This window comes from Crocodylus porosus, unplaced genomic scaffold (genome assembly GCF_001723895.1).
Source record: "Crocodylus porosus isolate Cpor-Errol unplaced genomic scaffold, CroPor_comp1, whole genome shotgun sequence".
Classification (NCBI taxonomy): domain Eukaryota; kingdom Metazoa; phylum Chordata; order Crocodylia; family Crocodylidae; genus Crocodylus; species Crocodylus porosus.
The window spans coordinates 43,907,451-43,932,687 of record NW_017728947.1 but is presented as its reverse complement, the minus strand read 5'-3'; the positions used below and the strand labels follow the sequence as shown (position 1 = coordinate 43,932,687).

The window sequence follows — 25,237 nt, the reverse complement described above, 5'->3', positions numbered from 1 at the left end:
TGTGGGGTAAAAATAAAAAAAAGAAAGAAAGAAAGAAAAAAAATCCTGGCCTCTCACAGAGACTTTCCAGGTCAAAAGATCTGTCTGACTAAGACTAGTCCCATAATTAAGTTGGACTCCTCTTCTGCTGTGAACGTACACTTCACTTTCTCTTTCCTTCCTAAAATTTTAAAACCTTGTTTTATCACCTCTGTCTTTTTGGCCCATGTGAATGTTTTCATATTCTTCACTTCTCCATCTCTGCACAGAAGGAGGAAATACAGCTTCTCTTGGCTTCAGTCAACCTTCTTAGCAAACCCATTGCTCAATCAGAGTATCCATTAACCCTAGTCTAATGAGTATATGCTACACAGTCTTATCAGCAAAAATATCAGCAGAAGTGAATTCCATTTACACCGAGGCAGACCATAATACAACAGCTTCATAACATCAACAAGAATTCATATGTTGTACATAGGCATATTGCTCAGATTGTCAATAAATTTATATTGACCCCAATAGCACTTAGTTTTACAATATTTGATGAAGTTTTTAAAACTTTCAAATTCTTATCTTCCACTGTGAAATGCTATATCTTGCTGCTGGACATCTGGGGTTTTTTGGGGTTTTGTGTAACATTTTTGCTATGGCAAAAAGCTGATCTATTGTGACAGTAATCTCTTGTATGAATTTCACTTTGATAGCCCCCAGTCATCAGTAGGTGTAATGCAGATGTAATAATATATAAAGTCTGAATGGATAAATAAAGAGATGGTGGTTGTAATGGATCTTGGGGGTGAGGATAAGAAACCTGTATTTGATATAGAGGCAGCACGGGAAATAATGGAGACATTTTAAAAGTACAGTAGCACAGCTTCAGAATATGTTGTTTGATTGAATTTGCTTTTTGCCATAGTATCTGTTCACAAGCCCATTATCCCAATGTTAAAAGAAAGAAATATTCTCTATTTTTGCGGTCACATAAACCTAGCAACCCACTACTGCCCACAAGACAGTAAATGTCAAATCTGCTCAGTGAGATCTTTCTAACTCTTCCTGTTTTTCTTTACTCATCTAGAACAGTGACAGTGTGCAAAGCAGCGATGATTCCAGAAATCCCACAGGTACCAGCAGTGATTTAAGTAATGAGAATAAAGTAAGTTCTTTATTATTTATACAGACCTGTAGAAGTGCCTAGCACTTTCCAAACTACCCTACCCAGAGCAGGATGTAGTAAGAGTAGATAGGCAACTATAGGGATTAACATAATTGATCAGACTAATCATCATCTTGGCCAATGTTCTGCCTGGCAATGACCATTATCAGATGTTTCACAGAGGCACAAGAAACCATCATTATTACTAATTAGTTTATTCCTAGAAGCACAAGGGTTTATAACTTGTCTAAACAATTGTTTTAAAGTTCTATTTAAGGTAACAGTATAGGTTTAAACCTCTTTTGAATAGTACTAAGTTGTTAGTTTTAGCAATACCTGGGGGAAAAGCTTAGTAGAATGCGGGGAGAAGAGACATGACAACAGGAAAATGGTCTAGAAATGGAATGATTTGCTACCTTAAGGTCTAGCAGGCACTTATTACTGTTAGACTGGTACAGTCAGAAGAATTATATTATTTACTTTTGGCAGTGCATTAGCCCTGAGAGGTCCTGGTCAGTAGGGTGACCCAGTCATGCTCAACAATGCAAACACACAGGGCTGGGACTGTGCATACTCAAAATCTAAAAATTCCTGGGCCAGATAAATTGAAAAAAAATGAGATACAACATACAGCGAAAGTACGGTGGTTCTACTTATACATATTAGCACTGATTTTTAACGATTTTTTCCCTGAGACAAAAAACAAAAAGACAGAAAGAAGAGAATAGTCTATCTAATTTAATGACAAACTGGGGGGCAAAGTGGGCATTTAAGAGGTTTGAGAAAAAGACTGAAGTAACCAAGAAGGAAGGTGAAGATTTTGGCTGCCTTTACACATGCTTGCGGGGTCAAAGGTAGGATGGAGGGAGGCATTTTGATTAGAGCAGTTCCCAGACAGCTCAGCTAATTAAAACACTTCACCATCACATGTATTAAGACCTTGCACGTTTCAAAATGGCCGTGGGACGTTTTATCTAAAGCTCATTCAACAAGGGTTAGATAAAGTGCTCCCACAGCCATTTTGAAATGTGCCGGGGCTAAATACATGCAATGGTGAGGTGACGCTGCAGCGTTCTAATTAGAACGTGAATGAACACATCTATAGGCACCCAATGACAAGGTTTAGTGGAGTTAAAAAAAAAAAGGGCCCAATAGTTGGAGCTTCAAAATGTAAGGATGATACTGCAACAGGATTTGGACAGAGAAAGAATGTGTAGGCCAAAGAGGAAAAAGGAGAAGATGACTCCCTTGTAAGATGTATGACAGGGAGCATACTAGTCCTATTAACAGTGACAGAGTGGCAGGAAACAGCATTAGTTCTTATTTTTTTAAGAATAGATGGCTACAAAGGATTGCTTTGAAAAGTTTTATATGATTCCAAAATCTATAAGTTGATGGACAAATGTTTATTTGCAAAAGAGTAAATGAATTTCCAAACCACTTTGAATTAACATTATGTCTAGTCGCTACCTATATAACTTTTCATAATGATTCGACTAACTATCCCAGACAGGAATTTACTGACTTTCAAAAGCAATTTCTATCATGATGTAATTGTTCTTATTAGACATTAAAAGCTACCCACTGATATCCTGTTTTGTTCTAAAAAGTAGAACCTAAAAGTAGAATATTTTATCGTTAACTTTTCAAAAGCACTGATAACATTCAATGTAAGCCTTCCTGTTACCAGAGGTTAGTAGTTCTTAGACTTTCTGGAGTCACACATCCCTTCTTAAATTAGTTAGGCCCCTATGCACTCTTATGATTCTGTATTATAGATTATTAATAAAATTATAATTATAATATTTTAAATTATTAATTAAAATTATAATTTATAATTAAACATTATAGATTATTATGGCGTTATAGCATTTATTTCCCCTTCACTCATTTTTGTAGAAATTGCCACAGACACCCAGGCATATGCATATTCCAATCTGAGAAACACTGATGCAGCCCCAGCATTTTTATGCAACTCTCCTTCACTCGCATTGAATCAGACCCACCCATCTCAGCCCTACTTACAAATGACTTCAACTACTGTTTTCACTGCCCACAGCTCCTCTCTGAATCTGAAGGTAGAGTTCGTGTGGAGATGCACGAGGACCACTGTGTCTTCATCATTGAAGGAGCAGAGAAGCAGGATGAGGGGGTTTATAGAGTTACAGTTAAAAATCCAGCAGGAGAAGATAAAGCTGATATCACTGTCAAGGTTATTGGTAAGTGAAGGAAGGGACTAACCAGATTCTGAGTTCTTGAGTTCAGTGGTATCCTTGTTCCTCTAAAATGGAGAGCTATTTTGATTTTGGGCTTAGTGAGCTTTAAACAGACCATTAAAAGAGGACTGAGTTGTTTCATGACCCTTCACAGAGATCTCTCTCAGTATAACTTTCCTGGTCTTCCCACTATGAGGAGAAGAAGAGAAGGAATCATTCCCAGTTGCAGAGATTAGGCTACTTGGGATATTCACCCATTCCATTTCCTTATATATCTTTGTATACATTGGGGTGTCAACTGTATAGTCTGCAGGCCAGATCTGCCCCCCACAAATGCGTTTTCTAAACTTCAGTGCTCAAAGAGTGGTCTGGATTAAGGTACAGAGCAAGCAAGGGGTGGACCTGCCACCAAAATCTGGGTACACAGCCCCATTTGGGACATGTATCAGTGGTGGTGGTGGGTGTGAGCAGTGATTGCATAAACCTCCACAATGGCTGCCACCATTTGCCATACTGCATCCTGATATCACCCACAAAGAGAGGTGAGTTTGACACGTGGTATATATGGGTCAGTCCATTCTCAACAGACCTTTCTCTGCAGCACTGATCTTGTCTAGCACATGATATTTTTGTCATTTTGTAAGACAGAAGACTTTACTGCATGTCTTATAAATAGTTAATGGAATAAGGGGCCATCTATTGTATGTCTGGCATACTGTATTAAAAAGGACTGAAAATATTTAGTTTACAGAGGACAAGAGCTAGAGGGGAATTTGATTTTGATCTAATATTATGAAAGATGTAAATTAATCAGCTCCTTCTTTATACCCTGCAAGAGACATTATGAAAAAAAGAGGTCAAACTGTACATATAAACAATGAACGAAAATATTTTTACATATCATATGGTAAAGCTTTTGTAATTTATTGCTGTATGAGATCACCAAGATGAATACTAAGTTAGGATTTACAGAGTAACTGGACTTACCATTTGTATTTAAACAAGAAAAGTTAACATACATGTTGGTATTTCATTACATATGGGGTTTGTTCCAGGCTAGGAGGAAGCTTTGAAGTGAGATCTTAGTTACAATAATGAGAGCAAATCACTAAAACAGCTATTGTCACCTCTCTGTTTTTGCTGGTAGACTGGGACAGAAGATATGTTGCCTTCTACTGCATTTTCCAAATTATAAAAAGGAGTTATGGAGGCAGAAGACGCAGAAAATAAGAACCATGATAGATTTTCTTATTTCCCAATAAGTACAGTTTAGGTAACAGCCTCTCTCGCTTTCTCTCTGCAACAGTTCCCTCTGGCTGTCAAATTATGGAAAAGCAATGTTGTATCTCAGTGCTTTTATTCTGCAAGCCAAAAAATGTCATAATTTAGTTAGTGGAATCATGGAAGAATGTATATCGCTTAGATTACCAGCTATATGGCAGTCTGTAAAAGATTGTTCATTTCAGTTAGATATGCCTGTGCGTAGAATAAAAGATATCAGGACTCGCGGTAGAGGTGATATCTTTTATTAGACCAACTAGATTTTTGTAAAAAAAATCTTTAATTGCAAGCTTTTGGGCACAAATATCCTTGATCAGACATCAGAGAACAGATTGTAAAGTTCTCCTGGGTAGAAATGAAAGTTTATATTTCATAGGAGAGTCGAAGGTGTGGTAAAATCTCCTGTTTAGAAAAATTCATTTATATACAGATTAGGTTCAGAGAAAATCGGAATAGTCTGTTTACCTCAAAGCTGCTTGGTGATAAGTAGGATGTATTCGTATCTATGTAGCACTAGTGAGGCCATATCTGCAGTCCTGTGTCCAGTTTTGGGACCCCACTACAGAAAGGATGTGGACAAATTGGAGAAAGTCCAGTTGAGGGCAACAAAAACAGTTAGGGGGCTGGGGCACATGACATAGGAGGAGAAGCTGAGGGAGCTGAGTTTGTTTAACGTGGAAAAGAGAAGACTAAGAGGGAATTTAATAGCAGCCTTTGACTACATGAAAAGTGGTCGAAAGAGGATGGAACCAAACTGTTCTCAGCGGTGGCACATGACAGAACAGGGAGCAATGGTCTCAAGTTGCAACAAGGGAAATTTAGGTTAGATATTAGGAAGAACTTTCTCACCAGGAGGTTAGTAAAACAGTGGAATAGGTTAGCTAGGGGGGTGGTGGACTCTCCATCCTTGGAGGTTTTTAAGACCCAGGTAGACAAAGCCTTGGATGGGATGATCTAGTTGGGGCTGGTCCTGCTCTGAGCAGGGGGTTGGCCTAGATGACCTCTTGAGGTCCCTTCCAACCCAATTGTTTTTTGTGATTTCCTTCTGGTGCCTTCTAAGACTTGGGGGACACCATGTCGGTGAGCGTCGAGCGGTGACCACCTGCAGCCGCCAGTGTTGGTGTCAGCAAGCAATGAACAAGGGCTGCCCTCAGCTGTCAGCAGCAGTGTCGGCAGTGAGGAGGGGTGGCAAGTGGCGACTGCCCACAGCCGCTGCTGGCAGTTTTGGCGGTGGCCAATCTGAGGGGGTCATGTGCCCCCCCCATGCTCTCCCTACATGTTGCCTATGCTTCTGGTTATGGTGGTTCATATTTCACAGAGGAGTAGAGAGATGGAATGCTCTTCTGGGCAGGCATTTTTTATGCATGGTGAGGTGTCTCTGAGCTCAGTGGTGAGGCTCTGTGATGATGCAAATTACCTCGATCAAAGGCAGGAGCAGGGTCTCAGGTTTCAGGTGGTCAAAGTTGCTTCTTCTTTATAAAATTATTTAAAAAAAAAATCAGATGTGAGCAATTTGATGCTTTAAAGACATGGTGCTCAGCCTCTTGGCCCTGCGGGCCACAAGAGTGACACAGAGCTAGTCTGCAGGTCAGATTGGGCCCTGGAGCCTCAGTATAATGCCCTCCTTGCCTTGTGCACCTGTATTGGGTCCCAGGAGCGCAGCACTATTTCCCTACCACCCCTTCTTCCCAAGCCTGCACGGGCCTGGCTCCATCCCTTCCTGCCTCCCACACTGGGATTGGGCCCTGGGGCTCCCCATGGGTCAGAAAATTTGGCAGCAGGGGAATGGTGGCATCACTCCTTCACCACCAGATTTCCAGACCTGTGGAGAGCCCCATTGGCCAGACAACAAAGCACTGTTGACTGGATCTGGCCCACAGGTTGGGGTTGAGCACCCTCGCTTTAAAATAAAAGCAACCTAACCTGGAAACAAAGAATAGGGCTCACACTGGATGGAGTAATAGGCTTAATACTGTATTTACTGTTTAAAAGCTACACATACATAATTGCCCATTCAACTAATACATAATTATTTGAATGATGGCTTAGGTATTCCTCAGTACTTTCAGTGGGACTGTTAAGAGATCCTTTACAAATCTGTGATGTAGAAAGGGGCTTAGCAGAAATATTTAATCACATAAGGATGGCAAGGGACATAGTCATGAAACTTCCTCTCTTCAATACAATCTTCAGATGTTCCTGATCCTCCAGAGGCTCCCAAGATCCTCAACATTGGAGAAGATTACTGTTCTGTGGAGTGGCAACCCCCTAGTTTTGATGGAGGACAACCAGTACTAGGTAAGCATTACTGGAAAAGGCTTCCAGCAGCCTCACCCAAGTCATTTACAGTACTCACTGACTGTTCTAAACCTGGGAGGTGTAGTTAGCTACATTAGTGTGAAGTCAGGTAGAAGGCAAGGTAGATGTATAACTTACAAACTAACCAAAGGAGATACATATAACAACCTTTCATGAGCTGTAGCTCACTTCATCTAAATCCATCCAGATTCTAACCTTAATCAAAGTGACCTCTCCCTGCTGCACCTGAAGCTGGGACACAGTTCACAAAAGGTGTTAAGTCTGTCCTTGGGAAAGAGTACCAGGAGGAATTAAGTGTCAAGACAAAACAACCAGTATAAGAAACAGCTAAGGTTAAACATTCCCATTCCAAACTAAAATATTGCAGCATGTACAGAGACCTGGACATGCTAAGAGAGTAAAGTTTGTATTAGATAGTGAACTTGGTGCTTCATTTACCTCCACAAAAGAAGCAGAATCTATTGAATTCAGTGGGGATTATAGTTTTCTTGTACCAGGCCGAAATAAATGGGCCACTAAAGTGCCAAATGAAACATTCCCAGAAATTTTATTAGGTCAAACCAGTTTTTCTGCTGCAAGGAAGAACCTGTTTTGGGTACGCGTTAGGGAGAGAGGGAGCTCCTGCTTTGGGAGGAGCGCTCAAGTTTTGTTTTCAGACCCAAATGAAATGTTTAGCTGATGTCACACCAAGGGTGCTTCCTGGCATCACTGGAAGGTTCCACCAAGTATCCCAAAGATTAGGCTATGCATAGAAGTACAGGGAAAAAATTAAACAAAACTTATATTTAATGGCACTGAAGTTACAGGAAATCCCAAACTTTTCACCCAGTTGCTTAATAACAAAAAAAGCTTGAAGTAAAAGGAAAAGGCTTGTTCTTTCCTTCCTATGTTCACCTTTCCTATAATACTACCTATAACACTCCCTCCCCAACTCCCCTGCCCCAGTACTATAAAAGGCTTTTGCTTCCAGTCCCACTGATACCACGAACCAATACAAAACTCTACTTCATCAGTCTTGGAATCTGCAAAACATTAACAGCAATCTCATATACTGTTTATCTCTAGATCAGCATATCTGACTACTATCCATTCTATATATTTAGAAAAATATTCTGCTTCATCACTCCTCAAGTCACCATAATTACAATTAATACAGTTTCTGTCTTCTAATTTCCTAGGGCTTTTATACATAGTTTTGTGCACTTCAGTGGATACCTCCCTCACAGTCAGGGAGAAAAGGAACAGTGCCTGTCTGAGAAGACAGTGAAAAAAATAATTACCAAAGCTACCCCTGATTGTGAGAGACAACAACATACCTTAGTAAATTCCTTGTTTATATTTTAATCCCCATTTAAAAGTTACTGAAAATAAGTACACCAAGAGTAATGCACCATGCTTAGAAGCAACAAAATAACCTCTTAGCTGGAAGGAACCTCCATAAAGGACTCTACGTATCACCACTCACTTCCCAAAACACTCTATGGCCTTTCACAGATTTCCGGAAACTGGATACAGCCAGCAGCTGCAAAATTAGGCTAGGCATGCCTGGTTATGCTGAGAGATGTTCCTTTTGTCCTCCTTCCATTGGGCCTCCGACCCTGCTAATAAGAAGCATTCTATTCAACCTGTAGCTACAATCACTAGTATGATTGCAAGCATGGTGGCTCTCATCTTGGCCAAAAAGTGATTGAATCAATGACTTCTAGAGCTACTGCAGCACTTGGGGGGGTGAAACCATTGCTGCCATCCATGACTCCGTGTTGCTGCCACGCACCGCTTCCTCATGCCAGAGTACCCCGCTTCTCTGCACCACTGACTTAGCATCTGCGGGGGGGGGAGGGTTGCTGCTGGTCAGCCGGATGTGAAGCTGGTGGTGCGGAGAAGTGGGGGTACCTAGGAAGTGGCTCCATGCTGCTGCCGGATGGCGCACGCTACTTTTTTAAGTCCAAGCAGCCCCCCTTCTGTGTGCTGCCAGCTTTGTGTGTGGCCAGCCATCAGCACCTCCTCCCCCCCTGGCAGTGGCACTGACTGCATAGATAATGGCGGGGGCATCCACCACATGTAAGCTCCCCGTGCCACCACCATGCACCAGAGGGGGTGCCAACGGCTGGCTGCATATGAAGCTAGCAGCATGGGAAAGCAGCACCCAGCGGCAACACAGAGTGTATAGACGGCGGCAGTGTGCAAGCTCCCCGTGCCGCTGGCTCCACGTCGGCTGTCTGTCAGCATGCCCCCAGATCTGTGCAGGGCAGGGCAGGCTACTGCTGCGGGCTGGAGCCAGGGCTGCACCAGGCTCTTACCACTGAGGGGGGGCAGACTGCACTGGGGAGACACTGCAGCCACCCCAAGATTCACCATAGCTCACCTGACCTCCCCAGCACCACTGCCGCCCACCCGGAGCACAGCACACTCCCCGCTCCACTAGGAAGAGCCCGGTGCTGCCCTGGCCACAGCCTGCAGTGGCAGCCCATCCTGCCCCACACACGCCCCCCATGTCCTCCCGGGAGGTCCCGGGTGGTGAAGGGCTGGTGCTAGGGTGGGGAGGTCCTGGGTGGGACTAGGGGTGATGGATTTGTTGGTGCAGGGGGTGCCAGCACCAGGCAACAACCCCAGGCTTGGGAGAAGGGATGAGTGCAGTGGGACCCAGCCCAATCCTGGCCCCGGCTCCCTCCCTATCCCTGCCAGGTCCCAGCCCTTTCCGCTCCCCTGCAGACTTTCCCGCAGCCAGACAGGCAGGGGTCCAGTGCTGTCATCAGTACCCCTCCACCTGCTGCCCAGCTGGAAGGGAGTACAGTCCAGAAGGGTATGCACAGAAGAGGTACACGCCTTAAAAAGGTTGAAAACCCCTGCTCTAAGTGAATAACAGTCCTCATGCCATAAAAAGATGTCATTCATTTACTTCAGCAGGTTGAGTTTGGCAGTTATATTTCCCATTATGGAAATATAATATAACTACAATTTATATTATAACTACAAATATATAAGGATATAACTACAAATTTATAAGAATTTCAGTAGACAAAAAATATTGATGTTGGACTGAAAGTTAAGGAATCAAACTCTGTAATGCATCAGCAAGGACAAATGACATGTTTAAGAGATTTAAAGATTTCTGAGAGAAGGCATAGCAAGAAAAATTATACAATCCAGTGAAAAAGTGCCCAAGCAGGTGATTTAAACTCTTATTAGTTGCTATTTACCAATTTATTATTCATTAAAATTCAAGGATTTCTCAAAGCTTATATCCTGTCACTTAGTTTTTGCTAATGCAAAGACTTTTTAAAATAAAAAATGTTTAAAATCCTTGATAAACATGAACTATATAATGCAAAGTAAAATGCACCTACCTCCTAAGAAACATTTAGGATTGCAGTGGGAGAAGTTGGTAATGGAAAATGAGGAGAACAGAAACTAAATTGAAATGCTGATAAAAGCTACCCTTCTGTAGAGCCTTCATTTCATAAATATCAAAGCAACTTGCACACAAATTATGGAAGTAGGGAAAGTTCCAAATATTTGCCTTGAGATGAGCCCATGCTATATATGATTGAAGAGTTAATGAGACCTCTCCCCTTCCTAAACTATGAAAATTGTCCAGAAAGGGTAGAAGCCCTCTTCTTTCCTATCTCAAGATCATTTTAATATTTTTAAAAGATAATGCACATAAGTCAGTATTGCTGTGATATAACATTCAAGTTGTACTAGGTGCAAAAGACATGGTGAATAACAACAGTTTGGGTTTTTCTCCTACCCACTGTGGCTCATGCTGAATAGGATAGTATTATCATATCTCTTCTCAAAGGCAAGGACAATGGTAAACTTCAAATTCTGAGGCAGAGCAAGTAAAACTGATGGCAAGGACTAATAGTAATATAGGGTGGCATCCATGAGGAACCTAGCAATATTCTTTAGCATTGCATGAAGATAGCAATGGTAACACAGATCACCAGAAGCAGCTGATAAATGGCAGTAGAAGCTCACAAGCAAATTTCATTGCCATTTGCCTAGATTGGGTTCTTACATGCAGTGGTAAAAAGGTGGCTTTCCTTTCTCTGGCATTTTCAGAAAATTATGAAGCCTCTTCCACTTGCAATTCCTTTATATTACAATATTTTTTTCCATTCACAGGATACATCTTGGAAAGGAAGAAAAAGAAGAGCTACCGATGGATGAGACTGAACTTTGACCTTCTAAAGGAGCTGTCATATGAAGCCAAGAGAATGATTGAAGGAGTAGTTTATGAGATGCGGGTTTATGCTGTGAATTCTATTGGCATGTCCCGCCCAAGCCTTCCTTCAGCGCCTTTCATGCCAATTGGTGAGTTTCATCCCATGTAACATCATGTTTAGAACAGAAAAATGGACAAACTAGCCCCCACTTTCTCTCAGCACTATCTCTAAAATAATACTTCACTTGCTTAAGAAAGCTGATTAGTCACTTGACATTTTCTATTTCATACTTATCACCCTTTTTTCTTTGTCATCTTTCTCTTCTATTTCTCTCATTCCCCTGCCTAAAGAACACAGAGGTTCCGGTTTCTTGAAATTGCTGATGAATTTCTAGCTGTTATTATTAGAAGTGTGAGAGTCAAGCTGGGTCTGGAGAGGAGGAGCAACTAATTGACAGCAATTTCCCAGCCCCTCTCAGCTTCCCCTGTTCCCTTATGGGTACAAATATCATAGTATCCCACCCAGTGCTTTCTTAATCCCAGCCCCCTGCAGAGCTCTAAGGACAGCAGATTAAGAAAATATCTGAGGAATTATCCTCTATAAATAATCCTTCCCACCCTAGCAGTGCAGTGCCTCTAGCTGTCCCTGAACTGGGAGCAAACTGTGTAAGCCTTCAGGAACCCAGCCATCTGAGAGCTTTAGGAACAGCAGCAAAAAAATACCAGTACCTGGATACTGAAATGACTAGAGTTGCCAAATCTAAAAACAATAGTCAGGGGGAACTGCCATCTGAAGGAATCAATGCCAAAGTACAAGACACCAGCAATGGGCCACAAGGGAAGGATGAGCTGCAAGTGGGATCTGTTAACTCTGGACTTCAATCAACCAACAGTTGGGCTACCAGGACCGAAGGGAAGCAACAAAAGATATCAAGAGGAACTACTAAACAAAAAGGTCCAAAGTTTTCATAGAGTAGGCAGAGTTTTAATTGATAAAATATAAAGTCCAAACTTAACTGTTTCAGAGAATTAACTTTGGTTTTGCAATGTATAGTGTATGGTCAGTCTTGTACGCTCATAATTACCTTTTCCTCTTGCATGTGCTTCTCAGTCTTTGTTTCCACTTGAAAATGAAATGATTTGATCCAATGCAGCCACAAGAAAGGAAACTGGGTAAAATATGATTTGGTTTTGCAGTAGCATCATCAACTAAGCTGTTAATAATATAATCTATTTGTTATGCAATTTATGACATTGTATTAAACTTACAGCATATTTGAAATATTAAATGTAGAATCTGTTTAAGGTATTTCAAAGCTGTTCGATTTATAATACATATACATGTGTTCTAGCAAAGACGTTTTCTTTAAATGTGTTTTGTTAGGCCATATATTTTAAAGGTTACGAGAATGAGCCACTTTTAATGATATTTTGGAAAGCAGTTTAATGCCTTCCATACACATTAAATTCTCTGCAGCCCATACATGTAATGTGTCCTAAATAAAGGAATTTTCACAACAGAAAATGTACAAATGGACAGTTCTGCAATTCCTAGCTTCTTGGCATACAGAGAATGTAAAGACAAGAAACCCTCAGCATGTGTCTGTAAGAGTATCCTATTTAAATATCCATGTGCATGGGATAGTCAAGTACATCTAGAGGAGTTTCAATTAGGTGTTCCAGCCATGAAGAACATTACTAAAGCAAGTTCACTTTCAACTTACTTTTCTAAAACAGAGGTTGGCACAAATACCTAACTCTTAAGTTGTGTTTTCCAGAAGCCTAGTCAAGCCTTAGAAGTTTTCAGCAAGTTTTTTGTTCCTGTTTGATGATATACAAGGTTGTATATAATCACTCTTCTGACTGAGCTGTGAGTTTCAGAGGAGTCTCAGTGATTAAAAAAGTTCCTGTTCTGAAGAAATAGTGAACAGATGATAGATGAAGACATAAAACCTCTAAGCCTAACCTCAAAATGTTTTTCATTATTCATTAGATTTCTGTTACTATTGAACAGATTAAATCTAGAAGTTTTTGTATGTAAGTACAGTAATCACCTTAAACCAAATAAGTGTGTTCACTCACACACCACGTACACTTTTCTCCCCAAAATCAGCTCTTTAAAATTAGGGAGCGTGTCTTAAGCAGAGAAGCTGATTTTTCTTCACTGGAAGAGAAGCAGGGAAGAAAAACAGCAAGTATGCATTATGTAAAAAGGCTGCCACCTCTCTGATGTAGCAAGCAGCATGGGCAGAGTCCAAGTGTTAACCCTCTCACAGCTGCTGGGGGGCCGGGGGTGGGGGGTGAGGGGATTTGGCTGAAGAGCTACTGAGCAGCTGCATGCAATCAGTAGCATCTTGATGAGGCTTGTGGTGTGGAAGCAACATTTTATTATTTATAGGAACTTATAATAAATAACTATTTACAGTTAAGAAGTAAGAGGCTCTACTGATGCCTATACATAAGCGCTGAGGCTGCTCCAATGTGCTGAAATTCCAGTGTATTGGAGCAGACTCAATTAATCTGTGCTCCAGCTGAGCTCTAGCAGTTTCCTGGATCTCTTGTATCAGCATCCCTACACTTAGAAATGGCAGCGGGAGTGCTTGAACTAAAGTTTGTTGAATAAGCTTTATTTCAAGCACCCTCGCCACCATTTTTAAGCACAGGGATGCTGATACAGGAGACACAGCAGCACTTTAATTAGAGCAGCTCTTTAATTAAAGCACCGCCACCCTCAACGTCCAAATATGTGTAAAAACGCCCTACTGTCCTAGCAAGGGGGTTGGGATCTAGCCTTTTTGATGTCCTGCCACACCTGGAAGTTTCTGCTGCCTCACTCAAACTGCCTTCTGGGATGCCACACTTCCTGGACACTATATTGCCAGGAGGACTTACTCTATGTCAGGGGCGGGCAAAATGTGGCCCACAGCCAGCCAGGCCATTCTATCCAGCCTGCGGGACCCCTAAAAATTTAGAAAATTAATATTTATCTGCACCTGGCTCCCTGTCATGCAGCCCTTGATGGCTTGCCAAAACTCAGCAAGCGGCCCTCCACCCAAAATAATTGCCTGGCCCTGCTCTATGTCATGCTGTCACCTATGATTCTGAAAAAATTTTTTTTCCACATTTTGCCTTATAAAAATAGGTTCATGTCTTATTCAGGGGCATGTAGTATGTGAGAAAATATGGTAACATCAACTTCAGCCATTGATAAGGTGTGACTTGTGTTTATGTAAATTTTGTCTGGTAATATTTAAATTATAAGTGTAGAATTGTACATATATAGGTGTTCTCCTGTGTTCTGCTCTTCTGTGCTTAGAATCTAATTCACTTCTCCAGAGCTTTTCTCTAGAAAAGAACACAAGCTGAGCCACTATTATGTAGAACCTCTGTGTTACAAGCATACTGTGCTTCTACCAAGGGTTATTCATTGACTCTTCTGTCAAGTGGAGCTATTAGAGTTACATTTTAGAGTTGTGGTTCTAGATAAGACTGTACATCATTCCCCTATTCCTGATCATTCCTTCTATATCCACCACAATCCTATATCTCAGGGTTTTATTTTCTTTTAGCTCCCCCAAGTGAACCAACCCACTTTACAGTGGAAGACGTTTCTGACAGTACCATTACCCTGAAGTGGAGACCTCCTGAACGGATTGGAGCAGGGGGACTAGATGGCTACATTGTGGAGTACTGCAAAGAAAGATGTGAGTGAGCCCTAGTCCTACAATACCAACAAAGCATTATCAATCAGAACAGAATCAGTAAAATACCACTGCAGTTACTATCATTTCACAACCTCACCACAGACAGCAGAATCCAGTACCATTACAACAAAGTTTAATGTTACTGATGGCAAACAATGTCAATCTATATTACTACCATGCATCACCATAGTTGCTACAGCATCTTCCTGGTACCACCACGACATAATAAACCACTCTAATTTTTATAGATGCAAATGTTGTATGATGCCATGTAATGTTTATTAGAGTTTTCTAAAGTATATCATTTCTACTCACCAAGTATAATCACTGCAGAATTATTAGAATCTCTGTGACTTAACCATATTAGTATAACTTCTGTACTATTAGTACTGCTGTAAAATCTCTGAGGACTCCATCCAATTACTGCTGTCGGATTGGAGAAACAAGGCAAAAAAGAATGAGAAATCAGTAAATTCCATCAGTGGTTTTAACTGTTGTTGTTACAAGCACATGTATCTATCACTATACTATTTGGGTACCTTAAGGGATATATACTCCTTCCATTTAAGAATGAAATAAACTGCTCACTTTTCAGTTAGAACTACTTTCCAAATAATTCTCTCCCATTCCATTTTGATTAACTTCAACTCCAGGGAAAACCCTCCACCCCAAAAAACATAAAACTCCCTGAAGATATAAACCCAAAGAAACCAGAGAGTACCTTAGGCCTTGTTCACACATGGAATTATTAAGAATAGATATCCCTGAATAATTCAATGTGTGGACATACTTTTTCCAAATTGTAAAGTTCCCTGTTCTGATTTTGATTAATCTATTTTCATAGTACTGCTTTAATTTCACACCCTGCCTTACTCGAAATTTACTTTCCAGTGTAGATAAACCATCAGTTTGGAAAATTTGTACAATTGTTATACAGAAGAAACCCTTTATTTGCAGCTACAGATTGGATTCCAGCTATTTATGGTCTAACTGAACGCACATCTATACTGATTAAAGATCTGGTCACTGGGGACAAACTCTACTTCCGTGTCAAGGCTATAAACCTGGCTGGTGAGAGTGAACCAGCAATAACCAAGGAGCCTATTACCATCAGAGAGATTGTGCGTGAGTATCTGGAGCAAGCAAGTATCACTCGACCATTTCCTTTGGGACTTTACTAAAGATGTCTTTAATGAAGAAGAAATTCTGGGCCTGTCAAGACAAACACTTCTTTTGGAGTATGGATAGGGAGCTACATTTTCTCTTTTGATTATGGCTCTGCCTAATTTCATACTAGGTTAGGTTTTCAGATTAGTTCTGGATAATATCTCCCAATTCTGAAAACATTATCAAATAGGACTTTGACTGTAGATTTTAAAATGTTTACATTTTAGCTTCTGAAATGACTGTCTCAGCATCTCAGATACTGTATATTTTAGGGTAAGAGCTATACTAAGAATGAACTGTTATGCTAATGCCAAGTACTGCCTAACAACAGAGGCCAGGAACTGTCTGAATAAAGTTGTTAATCTATACTTTTATGTCCAAGGTCATTAATTACCACCTCATTTACTACCTAATGGTAATAGATTCCAGTTCCTTTGACTGGTGTCCAAAAGATATTATGAGCTCATTACCATGGATTCCTCACTCTTGACTCTCACAAATGCATGCCAGCCTCCCACTATCAGCAAAATGGCCAAGTGTAAAGAGTTAGAGTTGCAAGGCATCCCAAAGCCAGATAGATGGATTCTCAAAATCCATGTTAAGAATTGTTCTATGGCCTAAATGAGGGGAGAAGAAAAGGGAGAGATGTAGAGTGCAGGAAGACCACTAATGAAGTAAGCAGAGACTTGAAGACAGAATATGCACTAAGACTCTCAACAACTTTTGGCAGGAAAGCAGTTGTCATGTTACTTTCTGCAGTTTGGGGAATGAAGTGAGACTCCTTTTACCCCAGGTAGCAAAATTGCTGCTGAGAAGGTAGCAAATGGTACCCCAGGTACTGCTCACTATATTTTAAAAATAATATTACTTAGATTTTAAAATGTTTACATTTTAGCTTCTGAAATGACTGTCTCAGCATCTCAGATACTGTATCTTTTAGGGTAAGCTCTATATTACCATTTGCTACCTGGAGTACCATTTGCTACCCCAGGTAGCAAAAATTGCTGAGCTGAGCTATTCCACCGAGGCGATGCAAACCCAATGATATGTATAATCTGCACAGATCATTAAATATTTTCAAATAGTAATATATGTTAGAAATTGTAGGATCTGTGTTGCAACAGATATACCATTTCTTACACCCAGGGTAACCATTCCCTATCCCCATCTGCTTTATAAGTAAGCCCTCGGAGAAACTGAGCTACATGCAGAGGGTGCACATCCTATGCAGAGCCTTCCAGGATCCTATTTCCCTAGGCATTGTAACAACAGGAGTTCCACTGCCAATGGAACCTGCACAGTTGCCGAGACAAAGACAAGAGTTATCACTATGTTTTCATCAAGTGGTGCATATAACACCATCTACAGGTGAATATACCTAGCAAATGATCACTTTCCCCCAAACTCTTCAGTTTGATTTTTCTTGTGTTCACAAAAACGACATATTACTTTACAGTGTTAAACATGAAGTCTATTTCCTCTGCTGTTTTTCCTTCTTTTTCCTATGAATAATAACGTTGAAACAACCATGGTGTCTAACATGAGAACATCCTTATCTACAGAACGTCCCAAAATCTGGCTGCCACGCTATCTTAGACAGACTCTGATGAAGAAAGTGGGTGAGACAATCAACATTGTGATTCCTTTTCAGGTAGGCAACTGATTCTGTTTTGGCATGGTTCTTTTATGTTGCTTATGCTTACACATTAAGGTTTCCTAACCCAAACTCCCCTACTGAATAATTCATCATAATTTAATTTGAAGTAAATATTTTCTGTTAACATTATAATTCATTGCATCATCTTTCTGCTCACTTTCTTTTTGATAAGTTATTTAGAAATAAGCCTTTCACCCCTACCTATTTGCAACTACATTTTAAAAACTAGTTAATGAATAGGGCAAGATTCCTGCATGTGCTTATGTAATTGAAGACTGTACTCTAATTCAAGGTGACAGAGTTATGGGTATGAGTGCACAGCTAAAGATATTCTATAGCAAGGCAGTCCTGACTCATTTTATATCCTCATAAGGCAAATGCTGTAGCCCATGGGCTGGATCTGGCCTGTGGAGCTGGGGATGTTTGCAGCATTTCAGCAACAGGGGGAGTTTGGTGGCATTTCTGTGGCAGGGGCTTTGCCTATGTGGCAGGAAGAAGTGGCTGCAGTTCCAGCTCCAGCAGTGGCTGTGCAGGCCAGGTCAGAAGTAGCCCAGGCGCAGATCTAAGGACCATTAAAATGGCCTCGGGCAGCAAAACACTGATGATCCTCATTTTGGTATAATTCAAAATTGCACAAGCCTGCATGCACACTGTTCTGTTTTTTCCTTTAGAACACTGGTAAAAAAAGTGTTATAAAAATGACAGCATATGTCCAAAGTAAGGTTTTACTCCTCATACCTTTTTTCTATTAACTAACTTTGTACAGGGATCTACCTAAAACTTTGTATAACCATCTTTTTATTATTTAAATAAAAATAAGTTGGATAAATCAAATGAAAACCTCTCAGTCCCTGAAGGATTGACTTTTTGCTATATTTCAATTTTCTATTCAATCCTGCTGAGATGCTTATAATGGATGTCTGTAGATGTGCAGGATGCCCACTCTGTATTGTAATTATAATGCGTTGGAGAAGACGTAATGAATCTAGTCTGTTAGAGCAGCTATCTAGCACACACCGGCAGCCTCGGCATCTTGTGTATTCAGTAATGAACAAGGTTTAGTTAAACCATCCCCATGAGGTTCCTGGTCCTGGGCATGACCTAAAACGGCACCCTGCTGGGAGTGGGTGGCCTGGTGGGGCTCTCAGTGGTACAGGAGTCCCCAGGAAATGCCAGGCCAGTCATCACCCTGGTGAAAGGTGAGAAGGGGCGCCTTAATCCTAGCCCTCACCTTCGGGCAGGTTTGCTTAACACCAGAGGTAGTTGGGAGTCAGGCACAGCTGCAGCCACCTGAGCCCTTTGGGGTGCAAGACCCTGAGGAGGGAGAGTTGGCAGGGCCACACATTGCGGCGGCCACCTGAGCCCTGTGGGGTGCAAGACCTTGAGAGACCCAGAGGAGGGAGAGTGGGGGCCAGGTATGGCTGAGGCCACCTGAGCTGTGTGAGAGGGTAGAACCCTGAGGAAAGATAGTTGAGGGCAGGCAAGGCTATGGCTACCTGAGCCCACCGGGGGGGGAAGCCCCATAGCCCCAAGTGAGGGGACAATGTGGAGCCCCCAGTGAGGGAGCAGAGATGAGTAGCCCCAGTGAGGGGGAGAGATGCGGAACCCCAGTGAAGTGTGGGGAAACCAGAGGGCTGACAGCCCAGTATGTTAATGGAGAGAGAGAAAACAATGACATACTGCTCCATGGGTGGAGTGAGGGTCCCTGTGGGAGCCCCTAGTAGCAGGCAGAAGGCCCAAGAGAGTGAAAGGGCTACTGGCAGAGGCCTGATGTAGGATACCCTCCCCTGGTCAATGCTGGGGCCTGGACCAGAATGGTCAAAAAAGCCAGGGGCCCACTGTGACGGACACCCAGAGCTGAGGACCTGGGATCCCGACTGGGTTTGGAGGTGATACCAGGGCCTGTGTAGCCAAAGGTGCTGGTGGGACTGAGGGGAAATGGTTTCAGGGAGCCAGACAGGCCTAGTGAAGGCGGGGTAGGCCACCTTAATGGAGGGATCTTAGAAGGGTCCCAATTGGAGGATTCTGAGGCCCAGTTTGGGGCTGCTGAGATCAACACCTGGATGCCATCTGCGAGGCATGGGCTGCAGTGTAGGGGAGGTACGGAGCTGTAGGTAATGCCCCCTGGCATCGGGGCATGAATGGGCAGCCTCCCACCTTAATTAACATCTTAATTAAGAACAAGGCAGTTGAGCCAGGTGGGAGGCGTGCCCAAAGGCAAGTGGGGAACCTAGCACTGTGGCTAGGCAGGGAGCCCCACTTTGCCACAACCCTCTATCAAAATGTTGAGTTACAGGCTGTGTGCTTTTTCTATATAAAGACATAATCAGGGAAACTCATTGAATTTTTGAGACCAGGCTTTATAAATAAATTGCAGTAAGTCACATCTGGTATTAAGGACCCAGCCTTCTGACTCCCAGGATACCAGCATAAAACTCACTAGGATCTTTTGATCAATCTACTTGGGTAGTTTCACACACAGTTCTCTCCACCTCCCCAGCTCTTACTGGCTCAGTTCTCAAATTTGTGTAGAATATGTGTGCAAAATATTTAAGATAGCGTTTCTTAATAAAATAAATTTTTATGATATCTGTAGGCTTAACTAAATCTCAGTTACCATCATTGTGCAGCTGCTTCATACAAATCATAAGTAAAAAGTTAATTACACAGTGAATAAGCAATATACATTCATCATTTTCTAACAAACTGAAAATGTAAAGTTAATAAATATCTGAAAATATTTAGCTATTTGACAGGTTAAATAAATATATATAGATATAGTGCTCACCCTTCAGCAGGACGGCCAACCCAAGAATTTTTTTTATTGACAAACTGTAAGGTTGCTTTTACCGATACATTTGCAAGTTGTTGTGGGGTTTTTTTTTTCCACTGACACATGCTTTTACTGATATGTTTTACATAATGTAAATGTAACTCTTTTGCCAGGCTCCAGTTATAAGGGCTGGGTCCAAATATAGGGGTTGAATATCAACCATAATAAAAACACAAAAAGTTTGGTTGTCAGTTAAAAGTTTGCAACAAAAAAAAATACTTGCGTTGACAACCCTACTTGATTGCAGCAATGGTTTTATACTGTCCTGCCCCACCCACCAGGGGCTCTGTACTCACTTCCACACCCTAATGTCCCCAACTGCAACATGTACCATGCTGCCTACTACCCCCAGTCCATGCCCCAGCTGTACCCCTGCCAGCCCTGCTTCTGTATCCCAGCAGACCCCAAAAGAAGCCAGCCTGCCACCCAGAAGTATTACAGGCAGCCTGGAATGCAGGAGCAGCACATGGTTGAGAAAATGCTCCCTGTGGGGTGCTGTGCTTCCCCTTAAACAGCAGGTGGTGCTGCTGTGCTCTGTCTGTCAGAGATTAAATCAAGCTACAGTTGCTTAGTGTTTTTGCTGATAGCAAAAATTTTTTTACTGACTATACTGACAGCCATTTTTAGATTTTTTTTTTTTATTTACTGCAGTTGGCAACTCTATCCCTTGGCAGCAAAAAGATGTACCACATCACTGTAAATCCGGGTGTTTATATTAATCCAAGAGTATGCACATTTCTTTACAAAATAACTAATGTACAAATGAAACAGTTTATTAAAATAGATTATTTAAGTTTAGGCTTTCTACTTTGTGAGTCAAATAATTGTACCTGGGAAATAAACCTCTGTCATACTGAGAAACACATGAGCATCTCTTCTCCCCAGAATTTCCCTAAAAAAATCATTCTCTGGCAGAGAAAAGATGTAGGTTTTCAACACTGCATATGTCTAGTTACATATAGTTACTTTGTATAGAAAAATACAATTATGGATAGTTTAAAAAAATAAGCAGTTATTTGTTCTTGTGCTTGCTGCAACTGTATGGACAAATGTAAAATTTCACCTTCAAATTATAAACATTATTACATATGAAGCTCCAAAATTTGGACCTCTGGCAGCCCTTTCACTTCCCCTGCTGAGAGCCTTCAATTCTCTGCACTGCTGGCAGCGTGCTGGGCTCAGGGTTTAGACTCCCCAGCTGTGGAAGCCCTTTGGCTTTCCCCACCTGGAGTCTGTGATCTCCCACACCCAACAGCCCTGGAGGGACTACTGGTAGTTGCACAGTTGGGGTCTGTCCCTGATCCTAGCAATCATGCGTCCTGCCATGTATGTACGGCATGGCAAGATGTGTGACAGTTGGAATCAGATCCCATCCTATTATATAAGTCAATCATATACCAGTGGCCTGTTTGACCATATTTAGACACTGTTACCCATATCCAGTTACTGGGTTTTTTTATACATGTATATATAGAGAGAGAAGGGAAACAATAAGAATAATGAAAATTTCAGAGGTTTGATTTTTTTTCATAAAGTTAATATTTGAGAGCATGCTTGCTGAAGAAAAGGTTTTTAAGTAGACATGAGTAGACACTCCAAGGACAAACATAGATAAGTGTTTGCATTCATGAACTGAGGAACCTAGCGTAATGGAATTGTAAGTTAGAACACTCAGTTCTGTTCTTAGCTGTGACTGAATTTCTGTGTGACCATGCCTAGATCATTCATGCTCTGTATCTGCTTACCCATTTGTGACATGGAAATTTTACTGTTCATCTACCTTACAAGAGTAAAGTGAAGATAGATTAACTTTTTAAAATTAAAATCCTTATAGGAAAAAATACAGAGAAAGACAACCACAATTATTAGTATCTATATCTTTTTTCAGCAGAGTGTTATGATTCAGGATACCCTGTCAGGAGGAAGAGAATCAGTTAATATATTTGTATTCCAAAACAAACTAGATAGATACTTAGTAGAAGGAATATTATGTGTTACTAATAAGCTGAATATGAGCCAGCAGTGTGCCCTTGTTGCCAAAAAGAATTAGTAGGTGTGCTGCCAGTAGGTCAAGGGAAGTGATTATTCCCCTCTATTCAGCACTGGTGAGGCCACATCTGGAGTACCGTGTTCAGTTTTGGGCCTCCCACTACAGAAAGGATGTGAACAAATTGGAGAGAATCCAGCAGAGGTCAACAAAAGTGGCGAGGGGGCTGGGGGACTTGATTTTTGAGGGAAGACTGAGGGAACTAGTGTTATTTAGTCTAGAGAAGAGGAGACTGAGAGGGGACTTAATAGCAGCGTTCAACTACATGAAGGGGGCTTCGAAAGAGGATGGAGCTAGACTGTTCTCAGTGGTGACAGAAAACAGAACAAGGAGCAATGGTCTCAAGTTGCAGCAAGGTAAGTTTTAGGTTAGATATTAGGAAGATTTTTTTTTTTTTTACTAGGAGGGTAGTAAAACGCTGGAACAGGTTACCCAGAGAGGTGGTGAAAGCTCCATCCTTGAAGGTTTTCAAGGCCTTGTCTGGACAAAGCTTTGGCTGAGATGATCTAATTGGGGTTGGTCCTACTTTGAGCAGGGAGTTGGACTAGATGACCTCCTAAGGTCCCTTCCAACCCTAACTTTCTATGATAGGTGAGATTCAAAGTTCATTAGAAGCCTTTGTTCCCATCTTACACCTAAAAGTATGTGTCAAACTTCGTTGCAAATAACATGTCTCTTCCTGCAACAGATACCGCTAGGCATCTTTCATGTGCTCCAGGGTGTGGGGAACACTTTAATTAAACTAGCACCAAGCAGCATCACATGTATTCAGTGTCCCATGCTTCAAAATGGTGACTGGGCCACTTTAAAGCTCGTTGGACAAGCTTTAGTTAAAGCCGCCCCGGTACCATTTTGAACACAGGACACTGAATATATGTAACGTGGAGGCTGCTGTAGCATGCCAATTAGCAAGCTCCAGCAGACTCACTTAATCAAGTCTGCTCTAACATATGCTAACATCTGGCACTTGTATAGGTGCCCTTTGAGACTATTTTGATGGGGCACTTATCTACTCTACCACTCACTGTTCCCTCCAGGATTAGATATGGCACATTACAGAAATCCAATCCTCTGTGATACATATTAAGAATGTGCTTTCTATGGGTTTATGTTTTTCACAGTCTATAAATATAAAAGTCTCAGATATGAAAACCAATACTGCAAACACTTGCACTATTTCATTAGTCACTACATCTTAAATGACGAGTTGTAATGAAAGTGCTTGCTCAACTGTATTATACCATCAGCAGTGGGAAAATCAGATTTATGGTTAAAATGATGCTTTTATAATAAGCTTCTGTTCTGAGCTAACGCTAAAAAAAAAGCTCTCTTTAATGCTAAATTTGTTCTTGTTTGGTCTTTACCAAAACTTTTAGGATGGATCTGTTGCTACACTAATCCTTTGAACTATTCCATTTTGCTGGAAAACCAGAGAAGGAGCTGACTATAAATATTTTGGTAAATAGCACATAAAAACTGAGGTCAAAATGTAACGTTTTTCCTTAAATATTTTTATTATCTTTAAACAGATGATTGTTATTAAAGACACAAATAGTGACATCATATAAAAATATGGAAGAGGTACAGAAAGCATGACGTACCATTATGACCTAATTAATACCAGATAAAGAGAAAGAAAAGTGGAGTTTGAGTAGTTCATCTGGTTCCATCTAAATGGTTGAGATGGCACATTAACTATTTTGCCAGTCCTGATAAAGATACTTTTTTCTTTCCAATATGTCCAGAAACCTGTGTAAACAGAATTGGCTAGTGACTTCCTGCTTTGTGCTTGTATCTTGTGGTCAGCCTCAGAACAGCTTCTGTCTGATATGCCTATGTTCAGCAACTCAGCATCCAAGATGACAGATTAAAACATTTTATATAGAAGTGAAGAGAGTAGAAGTATAACATTTGGTAGCAATCCTATAGCAGATCTAGAAGATCTAGAAACCAGAATGGTCTTACTCAGCCAAAAACTATTAATAATCATTATAGTTTTGCCCCATCTGATTCTTGCAGATCATGCTAGCTATAGACAGTTTCAGGGAAACTGCATACAGAAAATTCTGTAGCAGCCAAGGAGGAAGGCATCTGTGAAAGATCTTGGTCTTTTGTATCCTCTGAAATAAGGGAGTTTGTATTTCTGATTCCAGCTGATGGCAAATAAATTAATGTGAATCATACACCATTATGGAATAGACATTGAGGACAGAAACCTTCCACATCTCCTCAGTTAATGAAAATATACAGCAATATTAATGTATGTGGACATTTGCTAAATCTTGCTGTTCGTTTAAGGAAAGACTTATTCTATAGAGATGTTTCTTGCATCTGTCACATGAGCAGTTTTGTTGAAACAGATACTTGGATGTCCATGTTATCTTTGACATTGTAGAACACTGTCCTTAGTCACCTTCTGGGGAGCAGAGATGAACTCTGCTGGAGAGGTCATACAAGGAAATTAGGCCACTTGACCCTAAAGCCTTCTGCATGCCATATCTGTTGTTTACAAATGTATTTGAGAACTGCAAATAATTTCAGAACAAAGTTGACTAGTTTGGAATGTAGGACTCTACTTACAAAACACTTTTGGAATTTAGGAGCGTACTTACAAAGCACCTTTCATAGACAAGCCTACGAACTTCACTTCATAAATCTACCGGATACAAAAAGTCACGGACTCAATATAGATATTGAATTTATGACACAG

At 41.1% G+C, this 25,237-nt stretch overlaps 1 protein-coding gene across 6 annotated transcripts in view; it reads left to right on the top strand.

Moving 5' to 3' along the window:
- MYBPC3 (myosin binding protein C, cardiac) overlaps nucleotides 1-25,237 on the top strand; it is a 102,986-nt gene that overhangs the window by 63,662 nt on the left and 14,087 nt on the right. For all 6 annotated transcript variants that reach the window (XM_019552252.1, XM_019552251.1, XM_019552249.1 and 3 more), the window contains 7 exons: nucleotides 1,058-1,135; nucleotides 3,195-3,354; nucleotides 6,826-6,930; nucleotides 11,080-11,268; nucleotides 14,689-14,823; nucleotides 15,781-15,948; nucleotides 17,553-17,641. In XM_019552252.1, the coding sequence (XP_019407797.1) occupies nucleotides 1,058-1,135; nucleotides 3,195-3,354; nucleotides 6,826-6,930; nucleotides 11,080-11,268; nucleotides 14,689-14,823; nucleotides 15,781-15,948; nucleotides 17,553-17,641 (924 nt within the window). The remainder of the gene's footprint in view (nucleotides 1-1,057; nucleotides 1,136-3,194; nucleotides 3,355-6,825; nucleotides 6,931-11,079; nucleotides 11,269-14,688; nucleotides 14,824-15,780; nucleotides 15,949-17,552; nucleotides 17,642-25,237) is intronic.